Here is a 23,740-nt window from a genome sequence, read left to right as displayed (position 1 = left end):
TCTAGTTATGTTTTCGGTGATAGCGAACGACAACAAGGCCACGGGTAGTTGTCGTGGATGCAGAGGAAGAATAGTGACAAGAGTTGAGGAAATAAGAAAGAAGGAAGAGGACGATGTAGAGTACTCGGCAACTGCATTGGTGACCTAGGAGATTTGCAACGCTGCGATGATTAGCCCCGTAAGCAATCTGGAGCATGCCTTCAATCATTAAAGCATCGCCCAATTACCCCTTTCTGCTTTCGTATCTTGCTCTTGAAGCTTGATTGTAAACCACTACGTGGCTACAAGGGCCACCTATAGTGGTAGGGCCATAATTTTTTCTTTGTGCAGGCCAACCACATAACCTCATCCTCCAGCTCCATCTTGATAGGACAGCCACCACCCTCTCCTCAACTACCCTACGCTATCCGCTTCATGCCTATCCATAGAGGATCTGTAGACTTCTTTATCCAAGGATCATCGTAGACTTGGAGGTGGAGAAACAAGAGCTAAAGGATAAGAAAGCCACGGAGTGTGAAGGGGAGGCAATAGGATTGAGATCGTAAAAAGTGCAAAGGGGTGGACTCGACGTGGACCTGCACTAAAGATGCGACATCTAGCATCGAGGAAATAGCAAACAACATATGTGACTTAGCGAACATGACGAGCCATGTGAAAGTTGGCATCATGGACAGATACATCGTAGGCCCAATAAAAGAAGGTCGTGCTTGGCTCGTAGAAGATCGTCACCCTTTTATTGCTCTACATTTACGTCGACGCCAAAACAATTGTCGCGACCTCTAGTGGCTTTGCATCTACATCAATGCCAATGTAATTGTCGTGGCTCCCAACAACATCATCATCCATAACCATCAAAAATATAATTGAGATATTAAAATTATCCTTTTGGCTATCGTTTTTATGCTTCCATCAATATCGATGATGTTAGGATAAATAAAAATAAATATTTTAAATCTAAAGATCAAGATATTAAAAAAAAATAGTAATAGGGTAATATTTAATTAACCACTCAAAAGCCGTTATCAAGAACTTGAGGCCTTCGTTTTAGTCTTCGCGAAAGATGCGGCGCTGTGAATAGTTTGCTCTGTGGTGAGGAAAACACCTGAGAAGCTCAAGGCGAGCAATTCGATGGCTGCAATTCCCTGTTTTACCTACGAGAGAGTTCAGCCTACAAAACCTGAACGACTCCTTCCGCTCTTCCTATAATTACCCCTCACCTCTCTCTCTTTCTTACTCGCTTCTCTCTCCCTCCCTCGCTCTTTCTTTTGGCTCTCCCACTTCCACAGGAGAGAGCGAGAGAGGAGAGAGGGCGAGTCAACGAGAATAATTGGCAGCACGTAGGATTCTGCAGCGATGGCTAGACACACAACACTGCTCGCCACCCTCCTCCTCGCGGCGCTCGTCGCCACCGCCTCCGCCGAGCCCCGTGCCACCCGCCGCCTCCTCGCCGACAACGTCGCCGCCGTATGCCAGTACGTCACCGTCCCCCAGCTCTGCACGTCCCTGGCCGCGAGGTCGGGCGCCACGTCCTTCCAGGCCCTTACCGTCGCGGCCGTCAACGAGGCCTTGTCCACGGCCGAGGAGGCGAAGGCCACAGTGGACAGGATCGTCGCGGCTCCGATCACAGACGAGAAGCTGAAGGCCCAACTCGGCGTGTGCTTGGAGAACTTCGGGTACGCGGTCGACACTCTCCAGAAGGCGGCCACGGACCTGCAAACCGGAGCGGCACACAGTCAGTCAGTCTCCCACATCTCGGCGTCGGTCACCTACGTCGGCAACTGCAACGACGCCTTCAGCGAGAACCCCGGTCTGGTGTCGCCGGTGGCGGACATCACCGGCATTCTGAAGAAGTTGGTCAGCAACAGCCTGGGTTTGGCCATAGGCGTACATATGCAAGCATCCCGCAACTGAGATGTATGCATGGAAACGAGGGAAGGAGAAATGTTTTGACAGAGGAGATAACATATATATCATGGATCACAAAAACGTTGTGGTTTTTTTACTATTGCTTTGGCATTATTTGTTTCAAAAAGAAAACAAATAAAATTATATATTAATTCGACAAAAATATATATTAAATAATAATAGTAGAAATTATCCTGATGGCTGAAAGAGTACAAATAATTGACACCATATGAGTACGCTTATGTTTGTTTATCAATTATAATCATTGTTGAATGTGCGCATTTAATTTTATGTTAATTATTTGTAGCAATAACAATCACCATTATACAAATTTTGCTAATTAGTAAGGAAGAATAAACAACTAAAATAAAAAAACTATGCATACAGTAGTAGCAAAAACTAATGCCACAAAAGGTGAGATGATGTGACCATGTCTGTATAAACATAGCAGCAAGCACAATCTCATGCTGAATATAAGAATATAAGAATGATATACGAGGAGGAAAAGATGATACCAGGAATTGGAAACAATGATACATCGTGCCCTCCTTAACCTTCATGGACTATCACAACACATTCTGGTAACTCCCAAAAATTTGCTAACAATAAAAAAATGATTTGTACCTTTCAAATATCCTGTTTCTGTATGTGGACATGATCTTATAAATCAATTGGCAAGCTAACATCTGAGAAAATATTCGGGCTGCCATGGTGCCACCTTCTACAGTTACAACACGGAGCCTTCAATGGTGTATCTATTTTGATGAAGACCAAAATGAAATATCAAAGCCCAGAAGAATCCTCAACCGTCAAAAGATCTTGATTAGCATGGATGAAATAAACAAGTGGAAACCTCCTAAACTGAATTTCCAAAGCCACTGCCGAGATCGTTGATCTTGCAGTTGGCTTATGTAGTTTCAATTTTTTTAGCAGTGAAATACTCCAACTGATATCAACTGAAAAGAGCAAGTCTTTAGTAATAGATCTTCGGCCCATCTAAAGGACCTCAGCTAAGAACCATGACATGGCATGCGTGCAATGAACTTACCGCTCTAAACAACAAAAGGTTCCACATCAAATAGTTCAGATGGGAAACTGAAGTTGCAACAACTGCCGTTGGTTTTCTCCATAGCGTGATCAATCAAACTGACCAAATCTTCTGGACCACAAACCTTTGAAGTTGGTGATATGACAAAATCCAAAAAACCTGAGTCGGTTTTGAGACATTTGAAGCAGTCCTGACTGAACAGTGCAGTTCTTGTTTGAGGATCTTGTTCCCATTGATTATCTATAGATTCATATGTCCTTTTCAGGGCACTGCACAGATCATGGAATTCTGGTTCCTCAAAAATTTTCTGAACATCAGAGAAAGCAGTATGATTTTCAACTGAACAGCTTTTAAGATTTTCTTCAGCAAAAGCCTCGACAGTTTTTATTTTTGAGGCAACAGCACGTATAGACATAAGGTTGGTGATGAAATATCTAGATTTGGTGAGTAAATTGTTGATAGAACCTTCCTCGTGTCGAAGATGGAAAAGCTGGATTATATTGCCCAGCGTGAATCTTGTGATGAAGATCATGAAATCATAAAAGTTCATGCCTGCAGGAGAAGATCATAGAACTGAATAAAACAGGAAGCTTCAGAATTGACATCTACAAATCATTGCCATTCTTATGCTTTACCTGTGTTGGCAGCAAGATTACGCTGACAAAGACCTTCAAAATCATCACAGATATCTCGAATATCTTCTATGTACTCCTTAGCCACATTATAGTCTCTTAAAAGCAAGCCCCACTGATAAGAACAAGGAAAGAATAATATAAATAAAAATTTAAAAATAAATGGCCAGACATAATTACTTTCCTTACTCACCACCCATGAAAGGTTATAGGCATTGAACCAGTTGTGGTTTATGGAAATTGTGTCTTCCTGCAACATTAAGGCAAAATCAAGTACTAGAGCAGAAGAGAGGAGATGGTCATAGAATGCACAACATAGAATTTGATACACGGAATATCAGAGTTTGAAATACTTCAGTGTTCTATTACAGCGACAGAAAACATTGTTGTCAAAATCATGTTAAAGAATGTGTTCATGGTTACAACATAAAAACATAAAAACTTGCCACTGTTCTCATTCATGACACATTAGACTATAACATCAAAATTTAACTTTCTGCTATGCAAATGACAACAGGTGAACAGATATTGAGCTTGTTGGTAGCCTTCTGAAACCAAAGTCCCCTATAGACTGAGTCAAGCCAGAACTAATACCTTAAGCTGTAGACATGTCTTCCATAAGCCAATAAGGACACAATTCCAAATATCCAGAATTAGAATGCAATAACAGTTGCAATTTAAAGTGCCTTTGTAACCGAGGTTAGACTTAAACTAGTCTCAAGAACCTGCAGTCTCTAGAACCCACACTAGTCCATATAAGGAATTAACTTCTTCAACTTTCTCAGTTGGAGGTTCTTGGACTCAAAAGTCAGCACAATTTATCTTCAGAACCTCCAATAACTCAGGTTACATTTGCTGCCAGAATCATTGTTAAAATGTCAGTTAAGGATGTTTTAGCAAATATATTATGGGTTCTACACAAGAAGTTTTGATTTCGAGCAGACATTTGCTAAATGAGCAATCTAAAGAACTAAAATTTGTCCCTTAAGTTGGTTGCAACATAACACAAATATTCCATTTAATAATTAATTGTGACAGTCCACTTTTGTACAAGGTCTCATTACAAAGTTTAGTTTCAGCTACAATCACAATTCACTTCCACAATGCAAAGTCTAATATGACCAAAGCATAACAGATTTATGTGACAAAGAATCACAGATTGATAGAATAAAACAGACATTATTTGAGTAGCCTTTTATATGAAAAAATTATTAAGCCCGACCCAAAATGACTGCAAAAGCCAATTATTGGCAGTAGTGTGACCTGTGTTCGTAATTTTATACCGTACCGATGGTTCAAGTTCATCTCGGTCTGATACGGTATGAGCGTACCGAGCAATACACTCTGGCATACCGATCGGTCTATATATATATATATATATATATATATATATATAAAATAAAAAGGGCGACGTCACATCGTTTCTTCTCCCCACGGGGATGAGAAGTCGCCGACTACATCGAGGCCTCATCGCCTCAGATGACGAGGAGGCAACATCTCATCTGTGACGTCCGGCGAGGAAGGATAGCGACGAATCGAGATCGTCGAGGGAGAGTGGTACCAGACCTCCAGGTTCTCCCTCTTCTTCCTTCTCCCTTGGCTTATACCGCCCGGTGGCAGATGGTGACGGTCGAAATCAACTCTTACCGATCGATTTTGGGCGATAACGGGACAGAAACAACCCCAATCGACGGTACTATCCGATAGCGAGCGATCCGCGTATCGGTTTGCTAGCGAACCGATATGAGTGATATTATTTGAAATTAAAATCCTTGAGTGTGACTATACCCATGGCTATGTTTTACTGAAAGTGATTAATTATAATAGTTGTTCACCACTTGGGTATATAACACAAGACCAATAAAAGAAGGGTAATAAATATAAAATTTTGTTATTACGGATGGCAAAAAATTTACATAAAATGGTAAAATCTTACCAAATTATGGACTTGATGATACCATCCACTAGGGACAAAAATGACCTCATTTTGTTCCTGAGTACACTTTAACCATATTGTCTGCATATAAATTTTGCAATCAAAACCTCATAAAATAGCAATGAGAAATTTTATTTTGATGATATATTACCTTCTTAAAGCCAGGAAACTGTGCCTCAGAAACATCATCATAAACATTATATACCGAGGATCTAAAATTCCTGCATAAGGTATAAAAATCACATCACTAAAAATGTCTGAAAAGGAATATGCATACATGATCAACAAGAAAAATGCATCAGAAATAGGATAGGTCACATCATGTTTGTGATCAAATATACAAGTTCTCAACCATTGGCTCAAATTTGAAGATAAAAACTTAATATTGTTCTAATATAGATATTTACTCACAAGAATGAAAGACATAAAACTAGTGCAATCTTTACAAGTTTCTGCTTTAAGACAGTGGCTATGAATTGGTGGAGCACATATTAGCAAGTTCTACTTGATAGCTATACCACTTGTTAATTGTAGAGCATGAGCCAGGCAGTTTTCCTTGACAGGATAAACATCTAGCTTAATCTGCAGAATGGCAGAACGATAGTATTAAAAGTCTTACATGAATAACATTTATTATTGGACATCTTCCAGCTAATTTGTGAGTCCTTAGTTCATAATTTGTGTTAAACTTCTAAACAATGAACTGCATAAATTTATCATAATAAGCCACCTGAAATAACAACCTAGGTAGCATCTGCCCTTGAGCACATTCTTAATTTCACAAGTTTCTTCCATAGCTAATGGTCAGAACTATATATACATATAATAATAGCCTAGTTTGTGGAGCCTTCTTTACTGAATATCAAACAAAAGATCTTCTGTTAAAATTATCACACTTTTTCACCTTATATATAATGGTCAGGCTATACTTTCTTGCTTCTGCTTATATTATATGTTGTTACAACTTACAACCATAAGCCTTCTCAAACTCCTTATCTGAAAAATATAATATTTGACTATAAATAATTTGCATTTAAATTTAAAGAAAGACATAGTCTATCTCAGACCAGTGCCTTCATTAGGCCAATGGAGGACATTTTGTAAATGATCACTGACAATGCTAATTTAAGTGTCCAAACAGCACGGATTGATTACAAATTATAAAAGTGCTGCACTATAAAATCCAAGTTACCTGTCAAACACAAGGTGACACTGAGAAGGTGGTAGAAAGAGCCAAAGTTTTCTCCCACATACATTGGCAGACCAACTGTATGACCTGAAAACGTCAGCATGAAGAGGAGTCCAAGTACCTAGAGGAGGAATTCACTATATATTTAAAAATAGAAAATGAAAACTCTGCTGAAGCAACTAATTGCAATTAAATTATACTTCAACAGTATATACTACAACACATGAAATAATTAACAGCATTTAGATAATTGCTTTTCTCAGATGATTATAAATCAACCAAAGCAAGCCTTGCACACACCAATGCGCCAGTGGAAACACATGTACCTTTTGGTCCCATATAAACAAAGCGGTAGTCAGCACAATTTATTTCATTTTTATCACGATGAATGTCAGAATCTCGATGTATCAAATGACTATCAAGATATAGATTGAGCCAATCATCAGTGAAACATGGAGGAGTTCTGTAAGCCACATAATCAGGATATTCCTGAAAAGAAATAGAAAAATAGAAAAAATAAATATTTGGTATGAAAACTAAAGCATCTAAAACTTAGCCTGATAACTTCAATTTGTGTACAAGTATAACAAGTACAAATATTCAACCATAAGCATGTGAGTGTAAGGCACTGTAGCCATGGTTACGAGGTCCCAGATCTTAGCAGCACCCACCCATTTGCCACTATGACAACACAAGGGTTCCAACAACATTCAAGAAAACCAAAGCTAAACTGTTAAGTATGATAATTACCTATGTTCTCATCTCTATCCATGTGGCATCTTGGAAGACTATGGTGGCAAGGAACTGAAAGGCAACACAATGGTTTAAAGTCCAATGGCCTCCACTCCTAAACAATGGAAGCCCCAAACCATTAAAAAAGATTAAGACAAGAACTAGTCAGGTGGGTGAATGGAAAAGCTAACATCAAACGAGCCCACTGCTTCATAAGAGACTTCTCTATCTAGAATTGCCAAAGCCTAACCAGAATGATATGTCTCAAGTAATACCCATCAAGAGTATTACCATAAATTGGTACCCCATGCTCTCTCTTACTAACCATATGACCCGAGGAGAAAGCTGGGTAACATCCATGGAGATATAAAAGGTGATGTGATTCTAATATTGCCTGATTTAAAAAGTTAAAATGGCTATTTTTACTAAAAAAAACTGCTTAAACTTTAATGCATAAGAATATTTTATCTCCACCCAAAAGAAAAGAGTGGCCTAAAACAGACTAATTAAAATAATTTCTGTATCTGTGAAAAGATACTGATCAGAAACTTAATGAAAAGGCATATAATTTGCAATGCATATCACTAGGGTATCAAATTTTAAAATGTGAGATATCTGAACACAGATGATTAACAGAGAGCACAAATATCAAGCAAATAACCTATTTCCAATCTTACCTTGAAAAAATGCCAGTCTTTAAGATATAGCAAAGACTCATCATTATCATTGCATCTTAAGACACTGCTATCTTTTCTTGAAGAAAGTTTGAGCCAATAGCTAATGAACTCCGCAATAGTCATCTCTCTTCTCTTTTGTTCCGTAAACTCTCTTTTAGAGCAATCAGCAACCTGAAAGAACGAGTGAAATTTATAGCACCAGATGGAGAAATAATTGTAACATTGATGTTTTAGCACTATAAGCATGCGGATTAACCAAGTTGATGCTGTATATTTAAGAAACAGCACATCAGAACCAACCACTTAATATGCATTATCAAAGTCCAAAAGGTGCAGCGAGTATGAAACCAAATGAATGGAGTCAACCACTGAACCATCGATTCGTTCTAATTCTCAGTGCAAAAATGGTCCAACCAACATCAAGTCAAAGTTACATAAGTACCCTTTTTTCCCAAAAATGGTCCAATCAACATCTCATAAATTTAAAATGGCTCTAGACATCTTTACATGGCAAAAAAAAGCTGCCATAGCTTTATCCAGAAAAAGCAAAGATAACAAAAAAGAACAACATAAGAGAAATATACAAAATAATGTTTAATGAGACACAGCCCGTCTCAAGTGTTAGTCTTCATGTCGTGATGAGATTGCCGCTTTGCGACCTAGATGACCAGAGTTCAAGTCACTTAAAAGCATCCTGTTTTGAAAAAATAAGACTGCATATGCTGATCTTCCCTAGACCGGGCTTGATGAGAGGCTCATGCATTATGCCACCATTTTTTAATAGTTCAAGAAAAAAAAAACAAGAAAAATGGTAAAGAAAGACTGGAGACTGGAGGAGGTTTGTCACAAAACAGTAGTCATTGCAGCATTATGTGACTATGGAAAAAGACAATGTTCAGTGTACTACACCATCTATCAACTAGTGTGGATAAGCATGTCAACGTTATATTTAAAAGGCTTAATTAGAAAATAATTAGAATGCAAATGCATCCATAGACTCCATAACAAAGCATCAGGTTAAAAAAGAGCACTTGTCTTAGTAATAAAATCTAGTTCTGAAGAAGGTCAATAAAATCTATTGTTGGTAACAGACACTGTTAAAGAAGCCCTTTGTTACAGCAAATTTAAAATGGCGTTTACATGTTCGAATAACACTGTTGTGAATTTGATAATCAACATTTACCGAAATAGATGGAGCCAACATTAGCAAAGTCACCCCATGATGGGGGACAGATGGTGCAAATGTCAGGAAGAAGCCAGCAATGTGTAGCAGGATAAGCATGTTACTAATGGAGAGATGAGAACAAATTGGCATTTGATAAACCCAAACATTTCAGAGACCAATTTTAGGCAGAAGGTCTAAGATTTATGTCAAAACCTTTCTTTTCAAGAGAAAAACAAAGCTGACTTCAAATTTACCTTCTTTAGAGCAAGGAGTGTTCAGGGAGGCGCTTGAATGACAATCTTTGCCTAACCTAATGATGAACACTTAATTCGACTTCCAGCTCTTTTTATCTTCAAACCAAGATTCCTTAAAAGAATCCACTCATGAGAACGGATGAAGACTAACAAAACCTTGATTCTCAACACTCTTTTCGTCATATGGCTTGCACTTACTAGAAATCTACATGAGAGAGACTATAGCAGAAGACAAGCATGAACAAGAGAAGAGGGTTTGACCTGAACGACGGAGTCCCCGAAGTGGGTGGCGAAGAAGGGGAGGTTGGGAGCACGGCCATCCGGGGCGAGCCAGTCGGTGGCCGCCCTCCAGTCGTCCATGAGGCCAGTGAGGAGGACGGGGCGATTGGGCATCAGGTAGCGCTCCACGAACTCCTCGTAGCGCAGCGCCCTCCCATCCACCCGCTCCACCTCACCTCCAATCATCACCGGCGGCCTCCCCAGTCCTCCCATCTCCTCCTCCATCACCTTCTCTCCCTCCTCTTTCTTTCGACTCGAATCACTCCCTCCTCTTTTTGACTCGAACGGATGGAATTAGTACTCGAGATCTGTTTGGGTATAATCGATAATTTGTTCGGAAAATAACCGAGATAAAAAAAATTGCTTCTTTTCATTCTAATTAATTCTAAATCGAATAAAAAAATTATTGAACCCTCAATTTTAATCAAATATTTATCATTCCTATATTTCCTATAAATATTATATATAAAATAATATTTTATTATTAAATGTATTTTTCTTGAACGAACAAGAAGGAACATCACAATCATGTTTTGGCTTTATTGTTCAAGAAAATGACAACAAATTAGTGCTTGAATTATTTATCATTATAACATGAGTATCGTTTATTTTTTATTAAATTATATCAAATAAGATAATAAACCTTTAATCTTAGGTAGTAATTAAATCCTAAACCTTTGGTAAGTGAGTTGACCAATATTAATTTTAGATATAAAAATTATATAATAAGATTTCAAATTTCTAGACTTATCAGAATCTAATACTACATTACCAGATTAATGTTTTCAGTGCGAGTGTCATTAAATTTCTAGAAGCATTCCTGTAAATTCTAATGAGAACTGTTGTTGTTCATCTTCTTCGAGCTACTACATAATGAAGACCGACCCCTAGTTGTAAGAACTTCATCAAGGCCGTTAATGGTGACAAAGGAAGTTTCCAGTAAATGATTTGGGACTGAAACCTTCAAATCAGTTTGAGGGTTGAGATGAATCTATCTGAAGTGATGGTCTCAAATAATGCTAAACCAACACCAACAACATGACTGGGCTCTGCCCTAAGTGGTTGATGGATAGATGGTAAGCTTGTAGAGATCTACAAGGATTACTCTCCTTTCAAACAAAGACCAACTCAAACTGTGAAAATTTGAGGTAAAACGAAAACAAAGGGTCTCCAAAGAGCAAACTCTACTGAGGAACATAAAGCTAGTGAAGCAGATCAGGTTTAGTTCAACTCACAAGACACAGAAGCATGATTTGCAAAAAGAATAACATAATGCAAGGCAAATCAAGGGGAAATTACAGGACAAACTACTCTATCGCACCATCATTGATCAAAATATATCCTTGTGAGACTATTTCTCCCTCTTGTAGATCTTCTGCAGGAAAGACTTCAGTACACCCTGAACTGCTTTGCTTGGCTGGGCCTCAATTGAAGATATCAGTTGTTCATAACTGGTCCGCTCGTACTCGGCAAATACATTCTAAGGCACAATGAACAACAATAAATTAGATAAAGTTATATGGAACATTGAAGAGCAGATCAGAAAAAAGATTCATTAATGCATCTCAGGCATCAAATGCAAGCTCTAAGTCAGAAAGTGCAATAACAAAAGAATTATACACATACGGAATTTGGGAGAGTGCTTCTATCAGAGGTCATGAGATGTCACAGACTAACCACCACTGGTTCATGTTTCTGCATCTTTGTTCAACAATTTGGCTAAGCTGCCCCCTCAATTCATACATGCAAACTTCTACAAGGCTGAGTTATATGGATATCTAGGATAGAGATTTTTAACATTAACCCTAAAACTTGCCACTTTGAAGGGACCAATCGTGTCGAGATTCTAAAAAGTCAGTGCCTCAATCAGTTTGTTTATATGCAGCTGCCTGCTTCTCTTGTCTGTCAAATGCAGACAGCTGTCTACTCCAATGCAATCATCCAAAGGAAGTTGCTCCTCAGACACAAATTCCCTCACACTATCATGATGGACACAAGTTAACCTCACTTTAGCAGCATTGCTGCTTGGCTGTCAGCTTCTGCATGTTTGAACTTGGCAATTTTATCACAATCACCACCTTGATATTAAGGGAGACTTGGACTTTGATTGACCCCAAATTATATATTCTTCCTATTCTCTTAAAACATTGCAAGGAGATAAACCATCTTCCAAACAAAAAGACAACTTCTATTCGGTCTTGATGGTTCCATCAAGATGAAGTCACCACACACCATATCATGAAAATCGGCATGGTTTCTAGATGCTTAATCCCGATATAGCTAAAACTTCGATGACCAAAATATTTGCAACACTGCACTAGGAATTTGGCAAGTATCAGCTGATACTCATCAAATCGTAGAAAGATTCATTATTGGCAGTCACTATGGCCATAGCATGAAATATGTTTCACTAAACTAACAAAAAATAGTTAGTTAAAAAAATATACTACTTTAAACAGCAACAATTGATGGAATCAGACAGTATCAAAGTTAACTCTTACATGATGATTGGTATTCTGATATTAGTGTGCCAACTAGTGAGAATATTGATAAATGCCAAAATCAAATCAAACAGTTATTTTATGTTCTACATGAAAGTGTACTTGCCAAACCTGGAGATCGAGATCTTTATAAATACTCTTCACTTTTGCAACACAAGTTGGATCAGACTTTCCATAGATCTCCTGAAAAGTAATCATAGGTTAGCTGTCTGCCTATGGTTAAAAGCAAAGATAGAAATGGAAAGAAACAACACATCTTACCGACAAAGTTTTCATCTGATTCTCATTAGCGCGTTGTAGGGCTTGCACTACAAGCCAAGAACATTTAAAATCTTCAATGTCGGTTCCAATCTGTCAAAATTTAACAGAAATCAAGACCATTAAAGTTCTAGATAGAATAACATTTGTAAACAGATAGAGACATCATAAATAAGCATTCACAAAAATATAGATGGACAATTCCATGCATGCAACAATTGTACTTACCTTACCAATCACTTCAGGATCACCAAAACAATCTAGGAAATCATCCTAAAAGAAAAGTCATATTAAAGATTATGGATAGGAAATTCTGTTAGCAGGTCAAAGCAAACTGGTACAATATCCAGAATCACCTGCACTTGGAAGTATGTACCCATTTCAACAAGAATGTTTTTCACATCAACAAAGGTGTCCAAATTTTCACCTGCCATTAGCAGTGCACATGCTACCTGAATATGGACAAGATAAACTTAAATTACCAAATAACAAACAATTCAATACCTGTATATATAAATAGTATACAAGACATAAAGAATTCACAAGCAAAAATTCCCATGGAGTGATACAAGTACCACATCTACAGCTTTCTGAAAGCTTGCTTGTCAGAAGGATGGAAATGTAAATTAGGCTTCTAAGATTTGTTTCCAGAACTAGTTCCTAAATCTTTGGTGTCAATATTTGTATGAAAATCCCTAATATCCAAACTATGGTGCAGACTAATCTGACAATGAATGACAAAAACAATTTGTCTGTTTATAATGAGTCCATCTTTTTTCATCTTCAAACATGACCACTCAGCAGTTATAAAGAACAATGTTTCTAATTGTTTCTGCTTAACTTCATAGATCAATGTCCCACCATCTTCATCGCATTAGATTGATGATGTTAGCTCTTCATGCTCAGCAAAATGACAAACTTGTTCCAAGTAATTTGAGATACATGAAACTTTATAATCATCAAAGATGTCCATGTACTCTGTGGTCATGATGCTTCAGCCATTAGATTAGCCTCATAACTAGATGACTAGGAGCTAAAAATATATAAATATGTATATCTTACGAAACATGGAGAAATAGACAATGTGACATTACAAGATAGCTGAAAAGATTATTTAGGCCCGACAAGTTCATTCTAAGCTCACTGACCCGAAGAAAGCCAAAGTGCAGCAGGACAGCTTTAGAACACAGGCTACTGCATTGGAAGCTTTTAAGTATATTATGTTCTTGTAGCATATTGAGAAATATTCCCCCTCCAGTTGATACAGTGCTATAATTTAATAGATTTAGAAGATATGCCAAGCTCCTGCAACATGAAACTTGAAGCATATAGCATTGCCACATGAAGGTTATAAAGAAGCAAGCTCAACATAGTGGTTGGAGTTTATTTTGCCACTACATCCAGTGCAGCCAAAAGATGACATGGAGCCTCCTTGTGATTGTTATGATTGTCCAACTACTAAAATGCTACTAACAAGAATACCATTTAAAATAAATTGATATGTCTGTGTGGTTCGCTAGTGCATACACAATAATCTTGTACAAACAAAAGTATATCGCTAACCCTCAGAAAGATGGCATTGAAATGTGAACTCCACAAAAATAGAACTTTAAAAGGCAATATATGTCAAAATACCTAACTAATTCATATATTATATTACAAATATAGTGAAGAATTGTTAACAGCAAAAAATGTTAACTTATACAGAAATACCAAAATACAGAAAATCTGATCAGAATACTGGTACAAGTAACAGTACATCACAAAAGCAATGCAAGCAGCAATCTGATATTATCTGAAAGTTTGCACTTCATTTAACTTACTGGAAGATAAAAGGAATAATAGGCAGTTTTGTATTGCACGATACGATTGTAACTGCATCCAGTTCAAACAATATCAACATTAGCAAAACCTTGAAATCATGTTAAAAAATTCGATGTAAGAGATGAGATCTAAATAAATTATCATAGTTGCTCTTTCTGAGGAAAGAAATATTTATAGACCAAGAAATAATCAATTTACATTTCTTGGATAATCCTTAGATTACCAAAAGATAGAAGCATAGCAGGACATTAGACGAGCAATAAATTATAATTTTTTCCTACATACACTGGCAGTGTATATTTAGACAGATCCTTTTCTCCTTCATGAGTAGTAATGAGATCAAGCATCTGCCCTGAAGCTGTCTGAAATTCAACCTATTAGGAGAAACACATATTAGTTCTAGTAGATGTAGCTAGTAAGCTAAAGCAAACAGTAACACGTATGATGATAGTTACCTCATTGAACAAATCAAGGAGATCTACATAGTAAGGCTTTCCCTTAAAATGCCTTTTAAGAATCCGAGGAATGTGATTGCGGAGTAGAATTCCATCATTTACAGCAATAAGTCCAACCTATTACAAAAATCTATGGCAAGTTAGTGGCTCTTCCTTTGAAGGCAAGAAGAAAATTATGTTCTTATATGACAATATATTAATGAAAGCATCTTCAGATTCCTTCCAAAAATGATAAGATACTGGACCATGGGATAATGGTTTAGCCCTTAGAAATGAAAAAAGGAACTATTCATACGGTATGAATATCATTAGCACATTCTTACCTAATTTTACCTCGGAAACAGTCCTTTAAATGCATTGACGCTTAATAACAATCCAAGTTCTGTTCGCCTAGTTCGAGGACATTATTCAGTTAACTTATTGGTCTAAATATTATTATTTGAGTATCTAAGATATATGAGTCGGATTAGTGGGTTGCATTGGATGTTTATATTCTTACAACCGCATTTCAACCTGATCTAAGCAGATTCAATCCATTGACACTGTTTCCAACTAAGCAGATTCAATGATGAAACATCATATACCATATAAATGAAATGAAAATTACATAACCAGAAAGAAAAAACGATGTTAAACCAAAATAACTAACCTTTGGAACTCTAAACCAACAAAGTTGACCTCGCCTAGTGTGCGAGTTATCCATGATATCATCAAGGACTAGAAAATATGCTTGAAGCTGCAAATTTCAATCAAGAATTGTTAGAATTCAGACACTAAACCCATTTCTTCATCACATAAGGTATGCACAACACACAGAGCAAAAGACGATTACCCATTCAATGCACCAACCGAGGGCACATCCTAGAAAGACCTCTTCATCATTGAGTTGATTCCCTTCCTTAAGCAACTTGTAGCTATCGATGACAGACAATCCACGGTTTAGCTTGCCTACAGACAAAAGTTAATTGTCAAGCATGGTGCTGTTTAAGCACGTATTTTCACGTCATCCGCCCCATGTGGAAAGCATTGGCTCACCTCCAGGTACATTGTAGTCCAGCATCTGTTAAAAATAACACAATGAACACTAATCATTCAGATATCCCATAAAGCATACAACTTGTTCTGATTATTAGAAGGAAAAAAGAAAAAGTATTTATGATTTAGGAGCTCCAAAACCATTCCAGATCCCCAAAACTAAGGTTTCTTCAAATAAGATACAAAATCACACAAAACTCATCTATATATTGAGGAAGGGGCAGGATGTGGAAGTACCCTGTCGATCCATTGGCGGGCCTCGTCGGTGCAATCGAAGGCGTCATCTTGGAGCAGCTCCGACTTGAGGCGATCGTAGATCTGGCGGAAGGTCGCCTTCAGATCCCCTTCTCCGACGACGACCACCACCGCGCCATTGGTCCCTGCCGCCGCCATTAATCACCACCACCACCACTAAAACGCCTCACCGAAGCGGAGAAAAGAGAGAGTGACCGATAAATAAAGGAATATGGGGAATGAGGTCCTGTTGGTTGTAAGAGAGCGTCCTCAAATACCCTCGCATTTAGCATTTATTACAATTTCACCAACCAATTCTTTTGCGGGTACCGCGGGGAATGGCACGGGCGCAAATAAGGTGAAATTTGATGCCATTAGATAAACAGTTGTGGTGGTCAAGGCTCCACTTCTCGCGGAGGGCGTGGAGAACGAGGGGCTTGGCGGACGCAGGTAACGCCAGAGCGGGCAGCGGTGAGATCACGTGAGCCCGACACGTTTCGAGATCTCCGTGCCCATGTATTTTCCCGACATTTACATTAATTTTAATGACCTCGGCTCCGTGCAGCCAGTTGGATCGCGACTTATGACAAGACTTCCGCTCACGTCAAAAACGAGGGAGCATCACGAGCACGTGAGCCTCGCACGCTTCGAGCTCCCTATAGCCGGTGGGGTCACGACTTCGGCTAAGATAGCTTGGCACGCCAAGAACGGGGAAGAGTCAGGAGCACGTGAGCCTCGCACGCTTCGACATCCGTTACGTTGCTGTCTTCTCTTTCTTGACGGCACTAATTTAGCGACGAGTCGCTCCACGTAGGGTCGCATACGACGACTCAACGTCACCAACGAGGAGTCCCGCACGTATGGGGATCCAGTGACCGCCGCGAGACTCGTGCCGTGTGTCGTGGAACGGTTTACGAAAGGGGGACACGAGGATCACGCGGTGGGTGAGGGGGTGGAGAGTAGGATTTGGTGAGGGACATCAAGGTCGCGCTACCAAATCTGCTCCAACCAACTTTCTCCGCTAGCAAAGCCGAGGACAGGGGCCCACACGACCGTCCGTTCTAAACCTATCTTTCCTGGGACCCTGTCATGCTGACCAGTAGCTGGATGCCATTGATTTGAGTGCCAAGGAAAATATATTCAGATTAAACTACATATATAGAAAAGCATACTGTAAAACAAGGAGAGAAACTCATAATGTAAGAGAATCAAAGTGATCGAGATTGTCATGAATTGATACACTCAATAAGTTTTCTGGATCATTTCAAAAGATAAACCAGGATGAATTGATACTCGATTCTTTTCCCTTTGATTGCTTCAAGTGTTTTCGGATGTTCTGAGATAACTTTGTATAATAAGATTAATGTTATGAATAGAAATTGTTTTGGTCTAACGAGGGTGAGCATGAGGTATGCATCTTCTCCTATGGCAGGTGGGGTTATGTATTAGAAATATTCATGGTACTAACTTTGTACTTCAAGCTAGATTCATATGGGTGCGCAAGAGGCATGCATCTTCTCCTATGACAGGATGGTTACTTCTTCTTGGGAGAATGGGGTTATGTATTAGAAATATTCATGATTACAAATAGACATGTTACTAACTTTGTACGTCAAGCTAGATTCATTGTGGGAAATATCATGATCTTTGTACTTGGAATGTCCGCGTATCTCTAGTTGAAGTTGGATGCTATGTAAAGACTCTTGATGTTTTGAAATTTGGATGTATTTCGATTGATCAGTGACAATTCTTTTTGTCATATTCTTCTTGATAGATGAATTTTTTGTGTCTTGATTTCTCTAAAGTTATCTTTTTGTAAGGTTTATTGGGAGGGAAAGTTATCTATGTGAGATTGGTTATTGGGAATAACATAAAGGTATAAAATGTTCTAACCTGTGCTTGCTTGAAATAATTTTCTATGTTCTTTTTGTATTGATGCTTAGTTTGAGATCAGATATTGGGTGCGTTTGAGAATACATTTACAATATATATTGAGGTCCAATATATATTTTAAATGTGATTTAATATTTAATAAAAAAAATTTAATCATATTTGGTTTGGTAGTAATAGCATTTTAGCATTTGCGGTATACTAATATAATTTTTCAAAATTTTAAAGTACCTCATGATATTATCTAAAATCATAAAATTACTAACATAATTTAGTGAGAAGCTAACAAGATATATGTATTCTACAATGTAAAATTTTGTTTATTTATTTTTAAAGATTATTTTATATTTGTTTATATGATTATATTTTTTATTTATTATATAGATAGGTCATATAATTATTTTTGTAGGATTACATTTATTTATTTATTTGCTAATTAAAAATAAAAAATATATATATTCACCTTTGAATAAATGTTTAAAATATTAGAAGGATGAATTTATCACTTAATATCTAATAGACTTTTGAAATACAATTTTGGTAAACAACATGCACTTCTTCAATGTATATTTAAAATATAGTTTTTATCTATTATTTACCAAACACTCGTAATATTCCACAACTACACATTCGCTCAAGTCATCTTATCTAAATGCATATTAAAAATACAAATATATTTCTCTAAATTTTTTACAGTCTTCTCTTTCTTTTTCTATTGATATTCAAGATTGGTGGGCAGTATTGTGGAGGCTCTTTATGTTGTACAAGATTAAAATTTTGTGTTGTCCAAGATTGGGTATTTCTTTGTAGGGTCTCATATATTTGCTGTATAAAAATCACCCAGAAATCACCGATTACTTGTTTTATCATTGTTCCTTTTCTTTGAAGCTATGAGATCTTTTTGAGGAGCAATTGTGCTTGGTTAAGAAGTGATCAGGTGTTGTTGCTAATATGATGCAAGTTTTGATTGCATTTATACAGTAGTGGTTTTGGAAGACTAGAAATGATTCTCTATTTAATAATTCTAACTATATATGGATATTATTTTTCTTAAAATTATGATTGCTATGCAAATATTATGATTACTCAAGTTATTAGTTAAGACGGAAGAAATCCTAGGTTGGTGTAAAATCAATAATGACATTTCCCATAATTAGCAAGGCAATAAAGGCATATGTTTTGTTACTCAAAATTATTATCGAGTCTGGTTGTTTGTAGGGTGTGAGTTTTTCACCGAGGGCAAATTTTTTAGAAAATCTTTTAATTTTTAAAAATTTTCCTAAATATTTTAATTTTTAAAAATTCTTATAGTAATTTTTTTATAAATAATAATTTTATCCTTGGTCATCTTGTTGCTCGCCACCTCAATCATTAGTTGATGAATTAGTCAACCCAGCTCTAATTGCCCACGGCCCCCCAGGAATAGGGGTGAGTGTTGGGGGTGTAGGTCGCTCTTGCTCGTAAACCCCCTTTGTCATTTTGCCATTGGTCGTGGGCAAGAAAGGAGGGGGCATAACTCACATCCTTCCCTCGTTGCACATAGTTCCTTCTCTTCATCAATTGATTTGTGAGGGTATGACTTATGCACCCTCATCATTGATTTGTTAGCGAGGAAGGAGGGTGGGTGGGCACACAAGTGAAGGTGACCAAGGGTGATAATTTGAGGTGAAAAAGACAACTGGTGGGGTAGAGGCACGACACTCATCGTCATTCTCAAATGGGAGGGAAGGTAGGGTAATGATGTAGAGCGAAGACAACGATTAATATAGGTAGGAATAAAATAATCTTTTCACTTAAGAAGAAGCAGACTATATAATTTTTTAGAAATTAAGACACTTTACAATAATATCTAAAAATTAAGATTTTTTTTTAGAATTTATCATTTTACCAATTCCATGTATTTTGTGAAACAATGATAGTTCCTAAGGTCTGCATTGTAGGAAGACATTCATTTCATTCAAGTGGAGCTTAACTTGAAAATTTTTGAAATTTTATATTCTCAAAGAAAGAAAGAAAGAATTTATTTGATTAATATTGCTATAATTGTAATTCTTTCTTATTATATTTTTATGACTTGTAAAAAATGGTCAGAAAATTGTAACGGTGGACTAACGAATTGAGTCATTTTCTAACATTATATATGAGCAGTATGATATCATATATATATATATTTTTTCAATTGTATGGTTCCATTTCGACTTCGATATGTTGAGGTACGAGATTTTTATCCTCTATTTATCTTAAGCGAGAATGATTCTAGTAATTATCTTATTTTTCTTCCTTTTTATCTTTTTTTTTGCTCTTTCTCCTTTTGATGTATCAGCACATAATCTAAGAAAAATGATAGGTTAATAGGAATAATGAGTTATATCATGAAGAGAAAAGAATTAATATTTATATCGTCATCCTAATTTTTCATTTTTGTAAGAAGCCAACTAATTTATCCGATAACAATTTATTATTGATAATATAATTCAGTGCTCAAATCCAGTCTTAATCATTTATCATTAATCTACGAAAGAAAAGCTAACTATAAATCTAAGCAGCTTCAGTAGGATCACAGAATGGGTTGATCGAACTGTCATGAACTCCCAGGGGGTTGTGGCTGCTGCTGCCTCACCAACAAGACCAGTTTCGATTGTGTTGTTTATTAGGAATTTGGTAGCCAACCACACCACAAACATGTACTTCAATATGATGAGCTTTGGATCTATTGATCCTTTACTTGCCAGTATTAGTAGCCACACCAAAACATCCCTCTCAGCTCATCCTTCTGTAATCACCAAAATGAAAATAAAGGTTTCTGCTGTCAATTCGGAGTTGGTCATTGATAGCCAAGCAGATCTCTGTTTGCTTTGCAGATAAACAAACAACGGATGAGGAAGGAGAATGGTTAGGCCAACAGTTGAGTTCTTTGATCACCCTTGGAGCTAAAGCAAGGTTGGTTAGATTCTTGGTCACCATCTTAGCCCAACCCCCCACCTTACTCCCCCGCATTCCACCTTACTAAGCAAACCATGGCATCCTGACCACCCACCAAGCATCTCTGTGAACAAGCTTACTCTTATCTTTTGTGTGTTTTGGTTGGTGGATTTCCAGAGTTCAGCTTTCATCATGAATCCAACCTCTGTTCCATGAATCTTCATCACTGTTTCAGCAACGGAACTCGTTCCCAGATGCCGCCGGCTGCAGGCAACAACGACGGAGCTCGGGCGTTGCCTCTCGCGTTGTTGATGAGGATGGCCATGAGGGTATCTCGAGCTCGATGGTTCAGCTTCTTGAGAAGGGTGTTCAGGTATCAGAACGGGTCGAGGTCCGACTTGGTCTCCAACCCCTTCAATGCCAGGCCATGGTTGGCCCTGGAGCTCGCTGCTCTGGTAGCGCAGGTTGTCATCATCACAGCGACGATGGCTACGTCTCGGAAGGAGAACCCAGTTTGGCCGCTCAGGATTTGGCTTACTGGCTACAACCTGGGCAATCTCCTCAGCCTTCCCCTCCTCTACTGGCGATACCGCCACTCCACCGCCGGCCTTAACACTGACGTCGAACAACAGAGGAGCAATGACGACTCCAGGTAATTGATTTCTTGCCAAGAATTTGCAGGACACACAGACAGGTTGTGTGTACTGAACACGAACATCTCGCGTTCTTCGCTGCAGCAGCAGCTCTTCTCACCTGATGAACAAGTCGAGGACGTTCCTGGAGCTGTTCTTCGCGATGTGGTTCGTGATGGGAAACGTGTGGATCTTCGACTCGCGGCATGGGTCCTTCGACAGAGCTCCGAAGCTGCATGTGCTCTGCGTCTCCATCCTCGCCTGGAACGCCATCCTCTACTCCTTCCCATTCCTGCTCTTCCTGCTGCTCTGCTGCTGCGTCCCCTTCATCAGCAATCTCATAGGGTACAACATCAGCTTAGCCTCCACCGAGCGAGGCGCGTCGGAGGACCAGATCGCGAGGCTACCCCGTTGGCGATTCAAAGACGTCAAGCCAACGGCGGACGGCGTCGCAAACGAGAACCAAGTGAGTTCCACATCAGTGCAAGCTATTCTCGTCTTCCAACTGCGACATGCAGAGTGTTTGATCTCCATGATCTGTGTCTTGGGCAGGAGTGTTGCATATGTCTCGCGAAGTACAGTGACAAGGAGGAGGTGAGGCAGCTGCCATGCTTGCATGTGTTCCATCTCAACTGCGTGGATCAGTGGTTAAGGATCATGTCTGCTTGTCCTCTATGCAAGCAGGGGCTTCAGAACTGATGCAGCCGCCAATCCAGTAATGAAGTGCACGGAATCAAATCCATTGCCAAAGGCGTCCAGTTCTCAGGAAAACACTTTTTCTTTTTCCTTTTTGTTTTAAGATACAGAAACATGTGAGTATTTTGGGTGCCTGAAATGATTCGATATGTGTACTACATTCATAACACCGCCGTGAAGTTGATGATGATATATATAGGCTTCTCTGTATAGATGTCTTACGTTCGTAAACCACTTAGCCGGAACGTGAACCTCATGTGCCCTTCCGATCACGTCTAAATACGTATTTGTATGATTTTATCCTTTTCGGGATATGTGAACTCCAAAAAATATCTTTGAGGGCAAGGGAGACCAGACGAACTTATGAACCCTTAATTCTATACTTCTCAAATAATATAAGACTAAATGATCATATCACCGATCAATAACCACTCATCTCCAAATAGTTAACACTAGAAAAAATCTCATCAACGATGTAATTTATCCCAGAGAACAATATCAAGTTCAGTGAACAAATTGATTAAGACTTCCACCAATATAGTAATTTCTTACACTATATGTATGTATTCATAATGGTCTAGATAAGTTAGTGAGTGAATATATTCATAAATAAATATCAATAAAAAATAATTTTTAAAGTTCATGACACTTTTTATTACTTTCTATCTTTACATTAAATGTTCATTTCTTTCATTTACAGTATGCTTTACCATATGTAGTTTAGCCTGGATACATTTTCCTTATCAATCAATCAAGTGGATGCCTATTCACGAGGAAAATGTTGCATGTATCGGATCTATTCTCTCTAAAGATCATAACCACGATCACTGAATCATATAATCAATCATAAGTTATTATCGATTGAACTAGTTGATTTTAGAAAAAAAATGGATGATATCAATATTAAATATAACATAAGTTTGATGCATCAACATCAATTTGCAATCGATGCCATGAATAATATGATAAGGGATTGTTTTAGTATTGACATAATAAGAAAATTGGGCTTTGGTTTGCTATGTTTTGGAATTAATTTAATTGGGTCATTATATTTTGATAGAGTCATTCAAATGTTTCACTTCCATTCGGCATGTAGGCCGGTCTTCTTACTATGATATCGTACTATACTAATGAAAAAAAATATAAATATGATATCTTACTACTAATATATAATGTGAGAAAATAACTCGATTCATTAGTCCGCCATTATAATTAATAGGTCACTTTTTACAAGTTATAAAAAAATAATAATAATAGAAGAATTACAATTATATCAATATTAATCAAATAAACTATTTCTTTCTTTCTTTGAGAATATACAATTCAAATTTGACTTGTCAAATAATCTTCCTTTTGATACTTGATAGTCATTTCTTATAGCTAGATTATTATTTTTCTTATTTTTAATCATTTGCTCTTTTTTTTCTTCTTGTAATCAATGACAGAAATAAAAATAAAAATATTTTGGATGTGACC

General features: G+C 37.7%; 4 protein-coding genes across 9 annotated transcripts; 2 read left to right on the top strand and 2 right to left on the bottom strand.

The window, feature by feature from the left end:
• The first annotated feature begins 1,144 nt into the window (after positions 1-1,144).
• LOC103998664 (putative invertase inhibitor) lies at positions 1,145-2,001 on the top strand. Its single transcript, XM_009420200.3, has one exon. The coding sequence runs from the start codon at positions 1,354-1,356 to the stop codon at positions 1,909-1,911; it is 558 nt and encodes a 185-aa protein (XP_009418475.2). The 5' UTR covers positions 1,145-1,353; the 3' UTR covers positions 1,912-2,001.
• Positions 2,002-2,491: 490 nt separating this feature from the next.
• On the bottom strand, positions 2,492-10,106 carry LOC135649686 (arginine-specific demethylase JMJ20-like). Of its 4 annotated transcripts, none has more exons than XM_065168323.1 (10): positions 9,800-10,106; positions 8,120-8,290; positions 7,037-7,199; positions 6,714-6,831; positions 5,673-5,742; positions 5,522-5,602; positions 3,779-3,835; positions 3,589-3,700; positions 2,954-3,505; positions 2,492-2,861 (listed from the first exon to the last, which is right to left on the bottom strand). In XM_065168323.1, exons 1-9 carry the CDS (start codon positions 10,040-10,042, stop codon positions 2,958-2,960), a joined length of 1,563 nt encoding a protein of 520 aa, XP_065024395.1. In that variant the 5' UTR covers positions 10,043-10,106; the 3' UTR covers positions 2,492-2,861; positions 2,954-2,957. The 4 variants fall into 4 exon arrangements, with proteins under 4 accessions (XP_065024395.1, XP_065024396.1, XP_065024393.1 ...); XM_065168324.1 differs by having other exon boundaries at positions 2,492-2,660; XM_065168321.1 differs by having other exon boundaries at positions 2,492-3,505; positions 9,800-10,105.
• Positions 10,107-10,966: 860 nt separating this feature from the next.
• Positions 10,967-16,531, bottom strand: LOC103998661 (farnesyl pyrophosphate synthase 1). Of its 2 annotated transcripts, none has more exons than XM_065168326.1 (12): positions 16,128-16,531; positions 15,891-15,915; positions 15,688-15,803; positions 15,505-15,591; positions 14,856-14,972; positions 14,686-14,774; positions 14,400-14,451; positions 12,933-13,028; positions 12,805-12,849; positions 12,580-12,669; positions 12,425-12,501; positions 10,967-11,297 (listed from the first exon to the last, which is right to left on the bottom strand). In XM_065168326.1, coding segments are annotated over exons 1-12 (951 nt in total). In that variant the 5' UTR covers positions 16,284-16,531; the 3' UTR covers positions 10,967-11,296. The 2 variants fall into 2 exon arrangements, with proteins under 2 accessions (XP_065024398.1, XP_009418471.2); XM_009420196.3 differs by having other exon boundaries at positions 12,430-12,501.
• Positions 16,532-21,047: 4,516 nt separating this feature from the next.
• Positions 21,048-22,474, top strand: LOC135648411 (E3 ubiquitin-protein ligase At1g63170-like). 2 transcript variants are annotated; one of them, XM_065166085.1, is made up of 3 exons: positions 21,048-21,588; positions 21,677-22,034; positions 22,121-22,474. In XM_065166085.1, exons 1-3 carry the CDS (start codon positions 21,149-21,151, stop codon positions 22,265-22,267), a joined length of 945 nt encoding a protein of 314 aa, XP_065022157.1. In that variant the 5' UTR covers positions 21,048-21,148; the 3' UTR covers positions 22,268-22,474. The 2 variants fall into 2 exon arrangements, with proteins under 2 accessions (XP_065022157.1, XP_065022156.1); XM_065166084.1 differs by having other exon boundaries at positions 21,049-21,588; positions 21,674-22,034.
• The last annotated feature ends 1,266 nt before the right edge of the window (positions 22,475-23,740 follow it).

This window comes from Musa acuminata, chromosome BXJ3-9 (assembly GCF_036884655.1).
Source record: "Musa acuminata AAA Group cultivar baxijiao chromosome BXJ3-9, Cavendish_Baxijiao_AAA, whole genome shotgun sequence".
NCBI classification, from domain to species: domain Eukaryota; kingdom Viridiplantae; phylum Streptophyta; class Magnoliopsida; order Zingiberales; family Musaceae; genus Musa; species Musa acuminata.
The sequence above is the reverse complement of the archived record's forward strand: the minus strand, read 5'-3'. Positions and strand labels throughout refer to the sequence as shown.